The sequence below is a fragment of the Trachurus japonicus genome, chromosome 15 (genome assembly GCF_045865225.1).
Source record: "Trachurus japonicus isolate A0001 chromosome 15, Traja_1.0".
Classification (NCBI taxonomy): Eukaryota; Metazoa; Chordata; class Actinopteri; order Carangiformes; family Carangidae; genus Trachurus; species Trachurus japonicus.
Genome location: NC_140921.1, coordinates 29,406,611 through 29,425,394, shown reverse-complemented (window position 1 = coordinate 29,425,394; position 18,784 = coordinate 29,406,611). Strand labels below are relative to the sequence as shown.

At 42.9% G+C, this 18,784-nt stretch overlaps 1 protein-coding gene across 1 annotated transcript in view; it reads left to right on the top strand.

Annotated features, from left to right (window-relative positions):
- Positions 1-18,784, top strand: part of piezo1 (piezo type mechanosensitive ion channel component 1 (Er blood group)) — a 128,801-nt gene that overhangs the window by 40,240 nt on the left and 69,777 nt on the right. The window contains exons 3-6 of the mRNA XM_085800915.1: positions 7,888-8,053; positions 9,095-9,236; positions 13,059-13,329; positions 17,637-17,850. Of these exons, the coding sequence (XP_085657041.1) occupies positions 7,888-8,053; positions 9,095-9,236; positions 13,059-13,329; positions 17,637-17,850 (793 nt within the window). The remainder of the gene's footprint in view (positions 1-7,887; positions 8,054-9,094; positions 9,237-13,058; positions 13,330-17,636; positions 17,851-18,784) is intronic.

Genomic DNA, 18,784 nt, shown 5'->3' with positions numbered 1-18,784 from the left:
TATTGAAGCCCCGACATGAGAAATTGTTCCGCCAGTCAGTGCAAATCACGTGAGATTTGCACTGACACAGGAAGAGCAGTGAACTGAGACACTGGGAGCTTCCGCTACAAACAAGCTTAAAATATAGACTTATTTAATTTTTTTTGGAACAATTTCGCATTTCGGGGCTTCAATACCAGAGGGACATTACAGACGAGCAGTATGGAGGTATTTGGATGTTTTTTGGTGTGTCTTTTTGGACAAAGAAAGTTGGTATCCATTGACAACCATTATATGGACAAATACTGCTGCGCCGACCCCCCCCGTAACTCAGAGAAGGAACGGAGGACTCTGAAAATTCTCACAGCTCTTAGTCGACATGAGGGTGAGTAGATAATGAGTGAAATTTGAATTTTGGGTGAACTATCCCTTTAAACAGTCAGGTCCATGTCTCTATAGTCTGTAGTCTCCTCTAAAACACTTATGAGTAGTTTATGAAGGTACAAAACAAGACTTAGTCTGGGCCGTGTGTGTGTGTGTGTGTCAGGAGTCACTGTAAACACAGGATGCCATAGTGTCATGTTGTGTTCTTTAATAACTTTTATAATGACAGACACATTTAATACAGCTCTGTCCCCATCGACTTATTTCTCTGTTTCTGTTGTCACAACAGCACGAAACAGTGAGTGACATAAAAAAACAAACGCTGACTCGACTTTATTTAATTATAAAACAATCTCTCATAGTGCTGCCACTAGCAACTATTTTTCTAACAAAAAATACAGAAAATCCAAATGACGCAATCACTAAGTCAGAATTGACAGCCTGGGGCCTCATTTATCATTGTGGATACACGTTTTTTTACACGCTCTTTCCCCCATTTTGTGCGTACGCACTTTTCTCCGCCTAATTTGGGATCTATCAAACCAAAACTTGTCGGGAGTAAGTGCAAAAATTTACGACCAGTCCGACCATGGCGTACCGGCATTTACACGCTTTTTGAAGAACAGGAGGAATTGGCGACGCCGCTGCAGAGTCAGAGAACTGCAGTATGAGAGGGAGAGAGGAGCGCGGACACTGTTTGAAGTAGCAAGTGGTGGTGATGATGACCCCCCCCCACCACCACCACCACCACCACCACCGCCGCCGCACACGTGTTGACGTCGGCACTTTACATGAAAAGCACAGCGACTCAGATTTTTCCCCTGTGCATTTACACTAGTTTGCTCCTAAATACTGGCTTTATAAAACGAATTTCGTTTTCTTTTGATATCATATTGATATTTTTCCCTTGCATGTAGGCTACACCTCTTCCACAACCAGTCTGTCCAGTCTGGAAAATAATTTCTGCGACGTGCGTGTGTTACGTAGCCAGACTGGACACACACAAGCAAGCAGCAAGCACAATAATGTCGGAGCAAATCAAAGCAAATGAGAAAACATGATCGATATTTTTTGTGTGAATAATATTTATTGTATTTAACAAAACTGGGTGCTGCCCAACATCAGGAAAAGTCACAGACTGGTGGACTTCAATGTTTTTTTTTTTTTTTTTAATAGCTATGCACAAATGAAAATCAAAGTCGTCCAGTGAACGGAAGTTGGGGGTTAGTGGAAAGGGGTGCAAAGTAGTACTGACTGGCAGTGGAAACCCTGCTTTAAATTATTATGACATAATCTAAAATAAGGGGCAGAATAAATAATTCTTCTTTCATTTAGATTTGGGAGTTTTTTTTGTATTTATTGAAGCCTTTCAATGCAAGATGATGTTTCTGACTGATATTGCCGTGTTACCGTGTATCTCGCTTTCAGAGAAATTCCGCTTCTTTCTCCGCTCTCCGTCCGTCTGTTGTCTTCACCGTCTTCCACTGACGTCATTCCACACGTTTCCAGAGTGCACATGGCTACTTAATATGCACGTAACTGATTTGCATTGACCACATATGGTTGTGTGGGGCTGTTTAGGGGGCTGGGTATGAGGCGTGTTCTCATCCACGCTTTTCTCAGGTCCGGTGTGATCTATCAAGGGAAATACCGTGCAGCCGTGTGTACGCGGAGTTTGATAGATCTGAAAAGAGTGTATATTTTTTGGTCGTACGCACATTTTGCCTTTCCGTCGTACTGAAAATTTAAGAGGACTTTTACACGCTCTTTGATAAATGAGGCCCCTGGTTTGATCTCAGCCAGGTGATCTGTTTAAAACAATCTGCCACGGTTTAAGATTCATGGTGAACTGAGATAACCAGTTGGACTCACACCCAGCCAGCTTTTCTTTAGCTTTTTCATAACATTAGAAATAAAACTTCACTGTCAGCCTACGTGGGAGACGGGGACAAAGAAGATGAAAGTATATCTGTACTCGTTGTTGCTTGTTGCAAGTGGGGTTTGATAAAGCTCTTATTGCTCTTGGTACTTACATATATTATTACATTTACTGCCAAGTTCAGTAACAGTATTCACGTTAACTGCAGTGATCTTAACTTCCCCTGGTTCTTTGTCCAAACTGCAGCTTCACCTCTGACATTCCATAAGTAAATACACAGACTGAGAGCTGGACTGGAGACTCCCCTGAGTAGCTAAAGTTTGTCCAAAAAGTCATTAGAAGTGTTGCAAGATGCTTTCTTGAAAAAAATGGATCTAGGGCCCAATTCCAATCCGACCCCTCACGGACTCACTGACTTAGAGGCGCGTTCACGGGAAGTCCGTGAGTGTGTGAGGGCTGTTCCGTTGTCAGATCATCAAGTCAGTGAGTCAGTGAATGAGCCCTTACTGCCCCCTTACCGTAAGTCAGCACCGATGCTGACTTTGGGTAGGGGAATTACCCACAGTTCATAGCGTTGTGAAGTCAAACACATGAGATGCCGTCGGAACGCAAGTGTTAAAAAAAGTAAAATTAAAAGTAAAAAAAAAGTAAAGTAAATTACCACACATAGACAGAGAGAGCTCCGCTGTCTCTTTATTGTTAATGGACAGGAGCAACAACCAAAAAAAAAAAGAAAGAAAGAAAAAAAAGAAGAAGTTTCCTGTCAGTATTAACCTGCAGTTTGTGATTATTGATGATGATTTGATCAGATCTGATCCAGGAACATTTTGTTTTGAGTCCGTCCACCTCAAACACCTTGTGCGCGTTGAAAGTATGGTAAATTATCGGCCCAAGACCGGAGTCAACAACATGTTGTTGTCAAGGTAACGTGTCGTGAGAGTGGGTAAGTGCTGTTCCATTCATATTTACAGCATCTGGACCCTCACAGACTCTCACACTCTGTCACTTAGAGCTGACGTCACTTTAGTCAGTGAGGGTTCAGGGCCTGAGGCTTTAGGGGGCCGATTGGAATTGGGGGTAGATGTTGTGTCATATGTTCAAAGTTGGCAACACTGCAGGCTGTGAACGCACCCTAATAGATCCTGTTTGTGCCAATTCATTTTGAAAAAGCAGACTTTTTCAGTCAGTCAGTCAGTCAGTCAGTCAGTCAGCCAGCCAGCCAGCCAGCCAGCCAGCCAGCCAGTCAGTCAGTCAGTCAGTCAGTCAGTCAGTCAGTCAGTCAGTCAGTCAGTCAGTCAGTCAGTCAGTCAGTCAGTCAGTCAGTCAGTCAGTCAGTCAGTCAGTCAGTCAGTCAGTCAGTCCTGCTATTCAGCCAGTAAACGGGCTGCTACAGTCTTGTGGTCATTATAAAACCAGGACTCAGCAGGGGCAGAGCTGAGGTGGAGGTGACTCAGATGTTTATATGTTGTCATGGTGTCAGGAAATCCACACAACCGACTGAGGCTACTGTCCAGTTTAGTAACATAGTGAGTTCATCTTTTCTTTTTGTGGAAACACATTCACGCTGAAACTGTCCCGTGGGGACGTGAGGGTGATTTCCATCCACAGAGGTCCAGGTCCAGGTCCGGGTCCAGGGCTGGGGCTGGAAACACAAACAGTGTGTGTGTGTGTGTGTGTGTGTGTGTGTGTGTGTGTGTGTGTATGTGTGTATGTGTGTGTGTGTGTGGGGCGGGATCTGCTGTGAGCGCACCTCTGTGACCTCTCCACACACACACACACTCACACACTGTCCTTACCTCCTCTGTGTTAGTTCTCCTCCACACGAGGACTCCGAGCAAGTTGAATCTGGGTCAGCTGGACTGTCCTGTAGAGTCTGGACTGGGTTCACCACCAGCCAGTCAGAGGTGAAGAAGTGATTGTCTTGGATGAGACGTGAAACATCCTCAAGAATCCATGACCAGAGAGAACTCTGGCCTGGATGACTGACAGCTTCCACATGAGGACGTTTTGATTATGAAAATACCAAACATGACGAGGATCTGATAACTGAGTCTAGACTGTTGACAAAATGGATTATTTACACACAGACACACACACATACACACACACACACACACACACACACACACACATATATATATATATATATATATATATATGGCTCTCAAATGATTAAAATGTTTAATCGCGATTAATCTCAAAATTTCCTGAGTTAATCGTGATTAATCACATCTTTTCCTTTTTTGCTTGAAATAACAGCAATATGAATGGACAGCATAAGAAACATCCAGATTCTTATGCTGTCCATTCATGGTATTTAAAAATCAGCTGTCAGCGTTAACTTTAACAGCCATATATATATATATATATATATATATATACACACACACATATATATACGTATATATACACACATATACGTATATATATACTGGGAAATAGTGATGGAAGTTTTTATCATTTACTGACATTTCTCTTATACCAAATAAGTGGATTAAATTGATTGTGTGTGTATGTGTGTGTCAAGTGACTGCTTGTAGCAGATGTTGGCTTTAAAGCTGCTGTTTATATCCTCAGCCTTAGTGGGTCAACATGTAACTACTGTACTTACAGTCTGTCCCAGGTCAAGCACAACTCCACACACCACTGTGTATCGTGTGTGTGTGTGTGTGTGTGTGGTCGCACCCTCCAGCTGAGTCATGATTTAGTGAATCTTGAAATGAATCAGACTGGAGGAATGCAGCAGTGATACTGTGGCTGGTGGCTGCAGTGGTTCAGCAGCTCAGACTCCTGCTGCGTTCAGATCTGCATCAGTCAGTGTGTTTTTACAAGTCTTTACATTGACCACCATACAGTATGTACACCATAGACTGCTGGTTTTATGATAAAGCACCTTTGAAACAAGGAGAGCTCTGGATGTCAGGGTTAGAGGTCGTTTCAGGTTGTCTGTGGAGAAGCTCTAGTTGTCTTAAGTACGAAGAGAACTGGACTTTGTTTGTTTGTTTGTGTTGGACGCCATTATCCTAGCCTCTACACATGACTCTTTACATTTGAGCAGGAAGGAACCATGAAAACCAATGACATTTTTTGTGGAGCTGAAGAAGAACAGAACAAGATTATCACCATGTTTCAGGCCCTGGCTCTAGTGTTGTGGTATTCCAGACCGGTCTTGGTCTCAAGACTGGGCTTGACCACATTTCCTTCAAAATTTGATGCACTGGCAAAAAAGGGTGACCAACAACAACTCTGCTCTGAAAATGAATGTGTGTTTTCTTTTACTTTTAGGTAATGGCTTTTTCATGTCATTTATATTAGTTCACACACAAACAGTCTCCATCCATCTGATACTGGCCCGGCCCATCCGTCAAAGTTTTGGCCCTTCATGTCTGATGAAGGTGGTGATAATCTTTATCAAATCAGCTTTGGAGCTACTTCTGGTGTGCATGCTATTTTTTGTCCAGTTTTTTGAGATGTGTGTGCTGTATGTATGTGTGTCACTTATGTCACACTACTTTATCATCTAACTCTGTGTTTCAAAATCTTCTCCAACTCACACCAACTTGAATGTCGTTGGCCCACATCCGACCCATTTTAATGATAAAAATCAAACATTTGTGACTATATCGTGTTAAGGCTGCAGTATCTCGATGTGGAGAGTCAGAGGCCTCTGTGAGGCAGCAGTGCAGAGATCCTCTCTTGAAGTTTATAGGAGGATATATATCAAAGTGTATTGTTTTACGCTGAGACAGTGAACATGATGAGGACGGAGGTGGCGCAGTGAAACTTAGCTGGGAGAGGGACCCACAAGAAAAGCACCTATAGGTTTTAATATAGGTTTGAATATAATGTGACATACATAAAAGTGGAAGAGTGGCTTTATTTTTAGAACCTGCTCCAAGTACTGATGTTCACTTGATGTTCACCTGCCATGGATGGAGCTTTGCTGACATCTTTTATGTCTGTATATGTGTATGTATTATATGATGAGTGCTGAGGGACAGGTTGGATCCTCATCAGACTTCAGTGTCTCTGTCATGTGAGCAGTGTTCACATGTGATGGTTGATGATGGTTCGACTGGGCCTGGTGATTAAAGCAGAAGTCAGCGATCTGGTGGTTTTGGCTAACTTCTTGTCAGCCGATGGAGTTAGCAGCCCCCGCCCTCGTCATGGATCTATTGGTCCTCGTCCCTACATCACCACATTCACGCGCATCCCTTGGCTGCACACACAGAGAGGACTGCCCCTTTATGCCGTTCTCTCTCCTCATTGGATAAAGGTTGTAGGATACAAGGAAAGTTTTCTCCTGGGCTCAGAGCAGAGCAGAGTGACTGACAGACCTGTGTTTCAGACCAAACACTCTATAGAAGTGATTGCTGTCGGAAGATACAACTATTTAAGACTTAGATTAACACAAACATTCCACTTACTTCTGCTTTAACTAGAGGTTTTCATCATGATAATGCTCTGCATGCTTCATCCAGAGCCTCTGCTTGGTCCCCAGTGACTGTCAATAGGTCTACATAGTGGAGCTGTGTATTTATGTCCCTGAGGTCTGTGTGGCCTTTTCGCTCAGTGACGTGCACCTGCTCCAACTGGGACCCAGTCGCTGTTGGAACTCCATGTTCACACAGTTTTGTGTTGGATCTGACCAGGCCATGTGTATGATATGTGACATACAGGGAGGCAACATCTTTCATTATATACTCTTTCCTGCAAAAGTCTAATAAATATATTTTTCTGGTCTTGTATTAATCGTTTGCTGAAGGTGATTTGTGAGAAACATATCTGATTTGTTATTATATCCACAATGCTTGTGTTTTAGTTGTGGAATTTAAAAGTGTTTTGTCAGAAATGTCTGATCCACTGAGATTTTTCTTTTTGTGGAATTTTTGCACATCATATTTTCCAGCTCTCAGATTTTCAGTGGTGGATTATTGTCTTTCTGTGAGACAAAACTCTGGCTGCACAATGTTTGTCAAGTTTGTGTCTCTGGGCAGTGAGACATTGAAGCGCCACCTAGGGGGTTGTTTATGGAATTACTTACATTATGCATTATGGACACTTTACATAACATACTACCATGTTATGATATTTTGCTATAATACTAAATAAGCCTGATCACCGACTAACCCAATAAAGTAAACAGACCTTAAATCCAGCTCCAAGTGCAACACAAGCTCTGGTATTAACAGACGGAAACAGTTTTCTATAACACATCATGTCAGCTGTCTGGCATATGATTGGGTTCATTCCTACAAAATTACATCACTGCGTTTCTAATTGACAAAAAGAAGCAAACAACAGGAGAGAGTCAAGAGAACATTGTTCGTTCCTGTGCATTTGATGCCTCACAACACAACACAGACCGTTACTGAAAGGTTGATGGACTCTGTTGTTACAACCTGAAGCTGATGGACCTGTTCAACCCCTCTGAACCACACTGTGGCAAAAACCATCAGTGTTTCGCATGATTTTTTCTTTTAAATTGTGTTTATATGTAATTGCTGGGACAGCTTGGTCATCTCCAGGTGTATCGTATCCCTACGACTTCCAAGCTTTGTGCTAAAACAGCTTCTGTTATCTGATCTGACTGACGTTGTGTGTGTGTGTGTCCTGACTGTGGTCTCTGTCTCTTTGTCTTCCAGGTCACACAGGTCGCTTCATCAGAGCGGTATTCTGTACCAGTCTGCTGTTTGTGTTCGCTCACATCTCCTTCCAGACTGTGCTGTATACGTATCCTCCGCTCGGCGACGCCATAGGAGACAACTGCTCACGATGGGACATCGTAACCAGACACATAGGAGTATCCAGGTGTGTGGCACTAGTTAACCACACTGCTGTCACTGCTGGTTGAAGGACTGACTGGAGAAGAAAATGACAATAGTCTGCTACAGTCTGATGCCTGTGTACCTTATATCTGTCTACCACAGCTCTATTCACTGACTTTATACTGTTATATTTGTAATACCATTAGGACAGTTTAAAAATTTGGTTAGATGCTTGACTGACTTGGGTGTAACCGTTCTGCTGAAGCTTTTGACTAATATGCACCTGTGAGTCGACCTAGTTGTGTATCTTAAAGGAGAATTCCGGTCATTTTTGACCCCTAAATCGTTGTCCTGATGGTCACCCAGTGTGGGGGGAGCAAAAAACGCCACTAAAATTGATGCAGGCAAACCGGAGTTACACCATGGCTAGACGGCGCTAGGGATAGCAACAGCGCTAACCTATGGGGGCAATTCTTTCAACCACAACAAACACTCAAAAAACAAATTTCAAATCAAATATCTATGATCCATGATGAGACACCACTGAACTCATATAGTGTACAGTATAAACAGTATAAACTTTGTGTTTTTGCATGTAATCAGGAAAACGATTTAAGGGTAAAAAATGGCCGGAATTCTCCTTTAATGCACAATTGAAATCATTCATACACTCTAGTTATATATCCAGATATAATACACAATCTCACTTATTAAATGAGATACAGTAGATAGATAGATAGATAGATAGATAGATAGATAGATAGATAGATAGATAGATAGATAGATAGATAGATAGATAGATAGATAGATAGATAGATAGATAGATAGATAGATAGATAGATACAGTAGATAGACAGACAGACTCGAATATGCATATACAAAAATACATGTGTTTCATAAACAGTGATAAATAACTTTACGCCATGCGACCCAGGATTTAAATCATGTTTATGATACAGTGTTGAATATTTTAGGACAGATAATAAAGAAAGTGAAGAAGCCTCCATGACTGTTCTTGGAGAACAGGTGAACAAGTGTTTGACCTCACTTAACCTTTGCACATGTGGGTGTGTGTACGTCACAGGCTTCCCCTGGATGATCCTTGGAGTGTGTTGCGCCTTCTATGTCCTGATCTGGGCGTGTGTGTGGTCGCCCTGGTAACTGTCATCCTCTGCTGCAGACTGGTCAGGAACAGAGAAATGGTGGCTGCCGCCAACATTACATCGGTGAGTTTGCGTGCACGTGTGTGTGTGTGCATGTACAAACAGGTCTAGATGTTTTTAGATATTTCAGTCACAGATCGAAAACTTGAATTCAGATTCCCACAGTCTTACATTGACTGACTGACACTGAAAAGATGGACAGAGGAACAGAAGGAAGAGAAATATGAAAAAAATAAGATGGCAGCTGTCTTGTGAGCTTATCTCATTGACATTTTTTAAACTAACATGCTGGTAATGAGATAACAGAAAAGAGACATGGATACAATCTTTGAGTGTAGAGGGGGGAAGTCCCAAAAATAGAAATAAGTATGCACCAGTAACTGAATAAAAGTTCCTGTCTCTCTGATCTGTGAGTTTCCACCTCTCTCTCTCTCTCTCTTTTTCTCACTCTCTTTTACCCTCTCACTTTCATTCTTCTGTATCTCCGGGGCAACCGCCCAAACAAACAGCGCAGAGCTGTGAGCCAGGGAAGGAGGAGTCAGTGCAGTCTGAGTAAAAGACAAATTCCAGTACCAGATCAGATTTTCTAATGTGATAAACAGTCAGATGTGATGGAGAGAGTTTCTCCCTGCTGGAGGCTGCAGAGTCTCTGTCTGTTGATGAACTGTGTGTCAGATCAGCGACGCTTCCACAGCAACATATCTCAAGAGCCACCGGCTCAGTCTGAGTGTTCATTCATTATCTCCAGAGGAAAAGTCATTCGTCTTAATTCCTTTGACCTCTGACTTTTCACTGAGTGCTGTTGCCTGGTCAGATTTCTCCTCAGCTGTGGTCCATGGCAGAGGATTTTCATGAAACATGTGGTGGATACTAATGATGCTGAAGATCAACAAAATACTTTTAGCATGAGCACAATTCGATATTTAGTGCTTATGATTCTTGGATAAATTCTCGACTTTATAACTGATGTAGACCCCAAGACTGCACAGAGATGAGGCAGTCTGGTCTGTCTGGATGGGACAAGGAAGCCACATACAACATTTTCTCTCCGTACCACGCACCCACCTGAAGACGTGTGGTGATCCAGCATTTGGAGCTCTAGCTCCCACACTTTGGAACGCTCTGCATCCCTTGGCTCTGTTGCTTCCTTTGAAACTTTCAGGAAGCAACTTAAAGCAATACTTAAAGCCCCCCTCCAACAATCCTTTTTGGTTATTTTAAAGCGTGCTCTGTGGTCTTTTAATTGTTTTTATGAATTTTCCAGTCAAAATCACAAAACCTATGCCATTTCCCAGGGCTCTCCTTCTGCACAGCACCTAATGAGCTCATTAGCAATGCGCCTCTGAGTGGTGGGCGGAGACTACGCTGCTCTGCACCCACTAGGGGTGTACCTGAACCCGAATACATAGTACACAAATAATGCTTTTATCCCGAATAGTTTTGCTGTCTGAAGTTTCACCTCATTATTCGAGAGCTTTTTTCTAAGGAAAAAGAAACGTTTGGATCAGCAACAGCACAGAACCAGGTGATTCTGGTTCATTCTGGTTGGTTAGGGTTGCTAAGAAACAGCAACTCCCTGCATGCATTGCATTACAGTAGACAGGAAGTGCTCACCGACACTTCCAGGGTCACCGTTCAACAACTTTTTCTCATAGAGAATAATGGGAAAAGAAGTGGCTATAAAACAGTGGATAAATGTCACAACCCCTGTGAAACGACTGGTTTCACTACCAGAATTTGATCCATCCAGTCCTGTTACGTTTGGAAAGTCTAAAAGAGCCGCATGTTTTAATTATTTTATTCCCGTTCTAGTTAGCCGAGAGCTAAAGCGGAAGTTAGCCGGCTAGCTCGGCTGAAGTCAGTGTGCCCACTTCCGGTTTGTTCCCGAATCCAAATCCAAATCCAAATAGTGCACTGGCTGTATCAATGTACCATCACAAAAGTTCTGAAAATATTATATGAAGGTTGAAAAGTTACTTAGTGTTGGTTTAAAACACTTCTGTTTATGCAGGCATTTAACCTTTTAGTTACTTGCTCTACTTACTCTGTCTGTCTGTTTTGTGGCCTACCGAATCACCTTTGAAATTCACTCTTGTGAAGTACTTTGACATTTGTCTGTGAAAAGTGCTATATAAATAAACGTTATTATCAATATTATTACACACAAAGGAGGAGAAAGTAGAGAGAATAAGGGAGAGACACAGGTGATTCCTGAACAACAGCTGTGGCAGGATGTTCACTCTGTCGACTGCTTTCTAATAGTATCAAACAACTGAAGCCGTCAGCGATGCTGGTGGAGCATGAGGCTTAATAACAGCCCTCATGGCTCAGACGCTCGTAACTCCCCACAGGCCTTAGAGCGCATTCCACCGTCCCACCTGGGCTGCTCTGTTCAGAGGTGTGTCACCTGCTGGGCGGCATCCCCATCCTCCACTTCCACCTCTGTGCCGTCACTTCACATGCACTCATAGCTGAGTCACTGTCTGAGGGGAGCCATGCCCCACGCAGGCTCATACTGGGAGAGAGGCGGGGCCACAGTCTGCTATAAACCTCTACAGTAAATGATTTATCATGTATCATAACTTAGAGGTTTCCCCACTGCTCACTTCTGTCAGTGGTCTCCAGAGTTAGAGTGATATTCCTGTCTGTGATTAGTAACTTTAGATCTTTGCCACCTGTTGCTGCACATCATGACTGGATGTTGTGTTGCTGCTGCTGCTGCTGCTGCTGCTGCTGCTGCTGCTCTGCCCTGAGAGGTCACAGAGATATTAGACTGTAATTATCTACTGGACATCAACAGAACAATTAGGAGGAGGTAGTTTCTATTTTTATATTCCATCTGTAATCTGCTAAACGTGCAGGGAATCGGTTCAGTCTGTGTGTGTGTGTGTTCAGTATAGCGTTACACTGGGCAGCTGTTCTGTCCTTTAAAGCAAACACACTGTACTGCAGTGGAAGCTGTGGCTATATTAAACTTTCCATACTCTTTTACTCCTGAATACAATGAATCAGAGTTGAAAGCAAAATTTCAGAATTTTATGAAATGTTGCAAACATGCAGCAACCGACTAATCTGCAGGTTAACACATAGCCACTATGTTATAGAAGTGGCTTTTTCTTGCATAGATTCAATGGTAAGAAAAAATCAACCCAAACATAATAATTTTTTTAAGGAGAGAGATCTTTTAAAAAGACTTTGCATCTCCCAGTAGAAATGAAATGGGCCTGAGGAGTCTGGGTTACTACTACAATATGTCTTGGAAAGAATGTGGTGATGGAGGATGGAGTCGATTGCTGAACAATCAACCAGTTTTAAATGCAACACAAATATGAGCCACCACTGTGAATGTTTGCATGTAAATTGTTAATTTAAAAAATGGATACAGTGCTTTTTCGATTATGGATACAGTACTGCGAAATGAAAAATCCCAATATTTCAGTCTATCAATATTTTCTTCTTATTACTGGTGCACTATGCCATATATTTTAGATTTTTTTTTCATACATCCAGTCTTTTGGGGGAGAGGTGGGATGTTTTCATAGAATCTGAGTGTATCCACCATAATCATCACGTTCCTTTGTTTTCATTTAGTTTTTCATGACTGCAAAGTAAATACTAGTTCCAGGAAAATGCTCATAATGTATCACTGTACTGGAAACAAAAACTCATAATTGACCTCATCATTGCCTCTTTTTGAATTCAAAACAGCCATGAACAACAACATGACAGTTAAAATAAATACAGCTGATTAACATCTGTTACACACACCTTCAGTTGCCGTCACTGAAAGTTTCATGAACTTACCTACACTGTAACTGTTGTAACCAACACTGCTGAAGTGACTGGTCTCTTATTTTGAAATCCCTCTGTCCCGTTCCACCTCAGCTAGAAGACGACGTGACGGAGAAAACCACACCTGATGAAGGAGGGAGGGAGGAGGAGGAGGAGGAGGAGGTGGAAGAGGAGGAGGAGGAGGAGGGCGAAGACACCTCGGTAGATGAGGGTGACGAGGAGAGGTCGTTGCCTGGTGACCCGGATGAAGAGGTTTCCACGGCAACCAGAGCCAAGCAGCTGGCCGAGCGTCTGAAGGCCACAGCCCGTAAAGTCCTGCGGGACCTGGGGAGGATCGTAGCCATCAGCCTGCTGGCTCTGGCAGGTCTGGACCTGGATCCTTAGCACCTACTCTGTTTCTGTTTAATCTGTATTTGTTTTATTTTTTGTATTTCTCAGTGCTTATTGTTTATTACTACAGAATGTTGCACATGTGTTTTCATGTCTCTCATCAACCCGTCACTGTGCGAGCAAGTTCGTCCGTGAGAGGTGACGTCAGCCATAGCAACAGAGTTGCACTCAGATCAGAGATTTCCACTTTTCCTCAGTCAAAGCAGCTTTGTAGCTTTGGAGAAAAGAAAACCTGTTCAGGTCCAGAATCCAATCCAATCCATTTTATTTATAAAGCACAATTTGAAAGGGATTATGGCAATGGGCCAATTTGCCAAAATGTTGAACTATCCCTTTAAATAAACACAAAGGTTTCTAAAATGCTGTACAGTAAAATAAAAACCATAAAACATAAAAACATAAAAAGACAAAATACTAAAGACAAAAGACACAATAAAACATAAATAAATAAGCTGTCCACCCCAAATAAAATATCTGTGCACATAAAATCAACAACCTATGTAGTTTGAAAAAGCCAAAGAAAAGAGGACTCATGTGTATGAATGAGACAGAGATAATAGTACAGCGGTTAAGCCCTCAAATCTAGGGGAATTGTGCACTTTTTGAAAGAAACATGAAACTTCTACCATAGTTAGTTTATACCATGAGGTTTATTTTAAGATCGGGAGGGAAGTCAGATTTGACCTCTGAGGCCCGGGAGAGGTCAAATCCAAGATGGCCGCCAATAATATTCAAAAATGCCTATCGCTGGAACCAAACACAGTAGAAAAACACTTAAGGTGTCATTTCCCACTACCTTTTGGGTGCCCATTCTGTTGGTGATACCTTTGAGACCAATAGAATTCAAGAAAATGCATTTAGATCAATGTGGAGGTCAAATAATGCAGACATAGGGAGGTGAACGGTGCAAAAAGGTAGTTTATTTCCAAAATAATAGCCTAACAGTGATGATGATGTTAATAATGATGATAATAGTGCCAATAATAATAATCATTATCATAATAAGCTCTTTTTTTAACTGATTTATTATTAACTCATTGGCTGCCAGCCATTTTCAGAGCAGAGAGCTGCATACTGCCAGCCGTTTTAGATCATTTTTTACAGATCTTTCAAGACCCACAGAATATTGTGTTCATGTAAACATGTAAACACCAAAACTACCAAGAGAAAGAATAGACTCTCTTCTTTCATTAGGAAAAAAAGTTTGTTTCTACCTTTTTCCATTCTTTAGTAAACGGCAGTAGAACATTGGCTGGTTTCGCCAAAAACACCTGTTTTTGACCAAAACACCTGTTTTTGACCAGAACACTGAGAAAACAAGCTTTTTGTGGAAAGAAACATGTCAAGCGGAACAGTGACTTTGAAGTTAATATACAACAGACATGTCTATAGACATCAATGGCAGCCAATGAGTTAAAGAGACACTGTCTCTCGGCTCTGTTCGTGGCACTAGTACACCACAGCCGCTTGTTACTCTCTCCCTGGCTCTCAGGCTCCGGTCCACTTGGTGCTCCTCCTCCTCTATCCTTGCCTGACTGAGGGCTGCCACCGTGCCCCTGGTCCACCGGTGAGGGATGAGGGGGACTGCCAACTGGGGGCCCACGCCCTCAGACCGACAAAAGCTTGGATCATGGGCTGACTTTCAAGAGATCGCAGCGAGGGAGCTGCTCTGCTACGTACAAAACCCTGACCCAGAATCAGGTCGTCTGCAAGTGATTTAGCACCAGGTTCTCCACAAACATGCGGTGCGAGATTGGAGAGGACCGGCGGACCACCATCCGGCCACACGCCAACCCTGTCACCAACGGCTCTACTCGCTGTAATCAAAAGCCGGTTGTCAGGGGGTTTCGCTAGATAGTAGGTAGGGACAGTGGGAATCTCGTTCATCCATTCATGCGTGTCACTAATTAGATGACGAGGCATTTGGCTACTGGGTCATACGGCTTTCCGTGTTTACCTGCACGTCAGGCGCCATCATGAGTACTACGACATGATACAGCCCATACGGACCCATTTCTGCATCAGCAGCTGGTCCGCCACCTTCTATAATCATTACGAGCCCAAACTGCCCCCAGCTGACCGCCAGCCGGTGGGATGCAGCCAGGCGGGGTTCCCTTATAGAGGGCCAGCCAGCGTCGTGTAGAGGTCCCCTCAGGGCACCAGCCACCCTTGCGGCCGTCCCTCATCCCTTTGAGGACCAGCTCGGCTCCTGGAGAGGGCCGTAGTCCTCAATCCTGGAACGGCCATACCTAAAACGTGACGTCAGCCGACTGCCTTCCACTGATTGGGCAGAGCGTTGTCACTGGAAGAGTCGTGAGCGCGATGTCCGACATGAGAATTCATCTGTACCGAGACCGTTGTTATTCCTTCACCCGAGTTAAATGATGCTGTGTGGAAAACCACGCTGTGGTCCGTAATCGAGGAACAGACAAGTGAGTTTGGAGCTGACGAGAAGATCGAAAATAGAGAGAGAAACAGTGTGGCCTTGCGATCCCCCCACCCCTGCTGAGGAGGAACTAGAGAACTCAGCTGTAATGGAAAAGCACCTTTACTGAGCCGTGCCGTGACTGTGTAGTGGAAAAGTGCCAATAGTTACTCCTGCCGTTTATCTGCACTTCATTAAATTTCTTCACTTTGACATTCAAAGTAGAGTTCTCAACGGGCCTGAAAATTACAACCCGACCTGACTCGGCCCGTGGGTTTTAAGCCCGGACCCGACAGAGCTCGATACACCAGCATTAGTTGTCTGGCCAAACCCAGCCCAGCCCAACAAAAAAAAAGAAAACTAAACTAAAAAAGTGACATGCTTTCTTTGCAGCGAGAGCAGATGGTGACGCAGCAGCACCTTATCAGCGGGTGAAACTGATTCAATTTCGGCCACAAAAACATTGTGGTTTTTTGGAGATACACACAGCATCTCGTGCCAAACCAACCCGACCCATCGGCCTTACTCGGGTTTGGGTTGAAATTGAGAACTCTAATTCAGAGTACTGGGCGAAAGCACATTGTGTCAACTCCCCTCCATGGGCCTTCGCAATGCTTCCACACAGCGTCGGACACCACCCCTCTCTCCGCGGAAAGAGGAGGGCGACAGTATTATTAAATTGCAGATTTGCACCTTTACATAAATGCATTTTCTTGAATGTGTTTTGGTCAAAAACAGGTGTTTTTGGCGAAACCAGCCAATGTTCTACTGCCGTTTACTAAAGAATGGAAAAAGGTAGAAACAAACTTTTTTTTCCTAATGAAAGAATAGAGTCTACTCTTACTCTTGGTAGTTTTGGTGTTTACATGTTTACATGAACACAATATTCTGTGGGTCTTGAAAGGGTCTGTAAAAAATGCTCTAAAACGGCTGGCAGTATGCAGCTCTCTGCTCTGAAAATGGCTGGCAGCCAATGAGTTAATAATAAATCAGTAAAAAAAAAAGAACTTATTATGATAATGATTATTATTATTGGCACTATTATCATCATTATTAACATCATCATCACTGTTAGGCTATTATTTTGGAAATAAACTACCTTTTTGCACTGTTCACCTCCCTATGTCTGCATAATTTGACCTACACATTGATCTAAATGCATTTTTTTGAATTCTATTGGTCTCAAAGGTATCACCAACAGAATGGGCACCCAAAAATTAGTGGGAAATGACACCTTAAGTGTTTTTCTACTGTGTTTGGTTCCAGCGATAGGCATTTTTGAATGTTATTGGCGGCCATCTTGGATTTGACCTCTCCCGGGCCTCAGAAGTCAAATCTGACTTCCCTCCCGATCTTAAAATAAACCTCATGGCATAAACTAACTATGGTAGAAGTTTCATGTTTCTTTCAAAAAGTGCACAATTTTCATGCTTAGCCGCTGTACTATAATGTCTCACACAGTCTACTCAGTACTAAGTCATCACATTAACACTGCTCGCTGTTTTCATGTTGTCTGTATAAGAGCACTGTTCTCATGCTTTGGTTACATCAACCCGACTTTCCCATGCTCTCATGGCGTTAAGCTATTGCCGGAGAAAATCAACATTTCCTGCACAACACAATAAGACTGGTTAGAGTGAGGCATACTTCCCTTGTGCTCTCACACTTTTGTCTAAGCTACAGGCCACAGCACAGAGCACAGAGCTCAGGACAGACACACTGCATGAAGCTGATACTGTTTTTGCAAACCACGTGTAACACTCTGAAGGATTCTGTCCATGTCAAACAAACAGTAAATTCCAGGAAGTGTTTAAAGTTCCAGTTGTGTGTCTGTGACCTCCCCCCCCCCCCCCCAGGCATCACGCTGCCCTCAGCCTTCTCAGCCATCTACTTCCTGCTTTTCATCGGTGTCTGCACGTGGTGGGCGTACCACCTTCCCATCAGCCACCTGGGCTTCAATGCGCTGTGTGTGATGGTGGGCTTCTTCACTGCCGGTCACATGGTTTGCCTGTACCTGTACCAGAGTCTGCTGGCCCAGGCCCTGTTCCCCCCACACAGCCTGTGGGCCAGGTGAGACTGCAGCACACTGTCCAACTCCCCATCATCACATCACAGTGTAAAAAGGCCGTTGATCCGTTCAGGAGGTTTTCATTTATGCAGAATCTTCACTAATTAAGCAACATTTTTATTTCACAATTATTGATAATAAAAGAAACTCAAAGATCAAAATATAATAAATCACCCACATGATATAACAAATCTATATAACCTTTATTAAAGGGATAGTTCAACATTTTGGCAAATTGGCCCATTGCCATAATCCCTATAGTCTATTACCTTTAATCGGTGCAAGCTATTTTTAGAACGGCAGAGCAGAGCCGCTTTTCGAGGCAAATGCAGAGGCTGCTTGCCGAAAAACTGCCTCCTACGGGAACGCACATCAGTGGTTTTGCATGAATTTACCTCGAAAACAACTTGGTCTCGTAATGTTCTGTTATTATCTCATAGCGTGGTGAATGTGCAGGTCACAACTTGTCCACCAGAGCGTTGTGGAGTTGTTGGATTGTGTATTTGATGAGTTTGATGAGGGAAACCAAGAAATCCCATGAGCCTCCGTAGCGTAGCTCTGAGCAGCTCTCTGCTCCGCCGTTCTAAAAACAGCTTGCACCGACAAATAAAGGTAATGAACCTACTCCTAAAACTATTATGGCAATGGGCCAATTTTCCAAAATGTTGAACTATCCCTTTAAGGTGTCACTCCACAACACACAATAAAAATAAAAGGGTACAGGGGGAATGCATAAATATACATAGTTCATATAAATTACAATATTCAATGTAAATTAACCCCCTCAAGGGGGAGGGGGTTCACTCAGAAAAGAGTTGTGAGACACAGACTCAAAAAATCATAAAAACAATAAAAAAAAAAGAAAGAAAAAACAACAAAGCACAAAACAATTTTATTTAATTTTATAAACCGGAGCTCATGAAAGACAATCTTCTA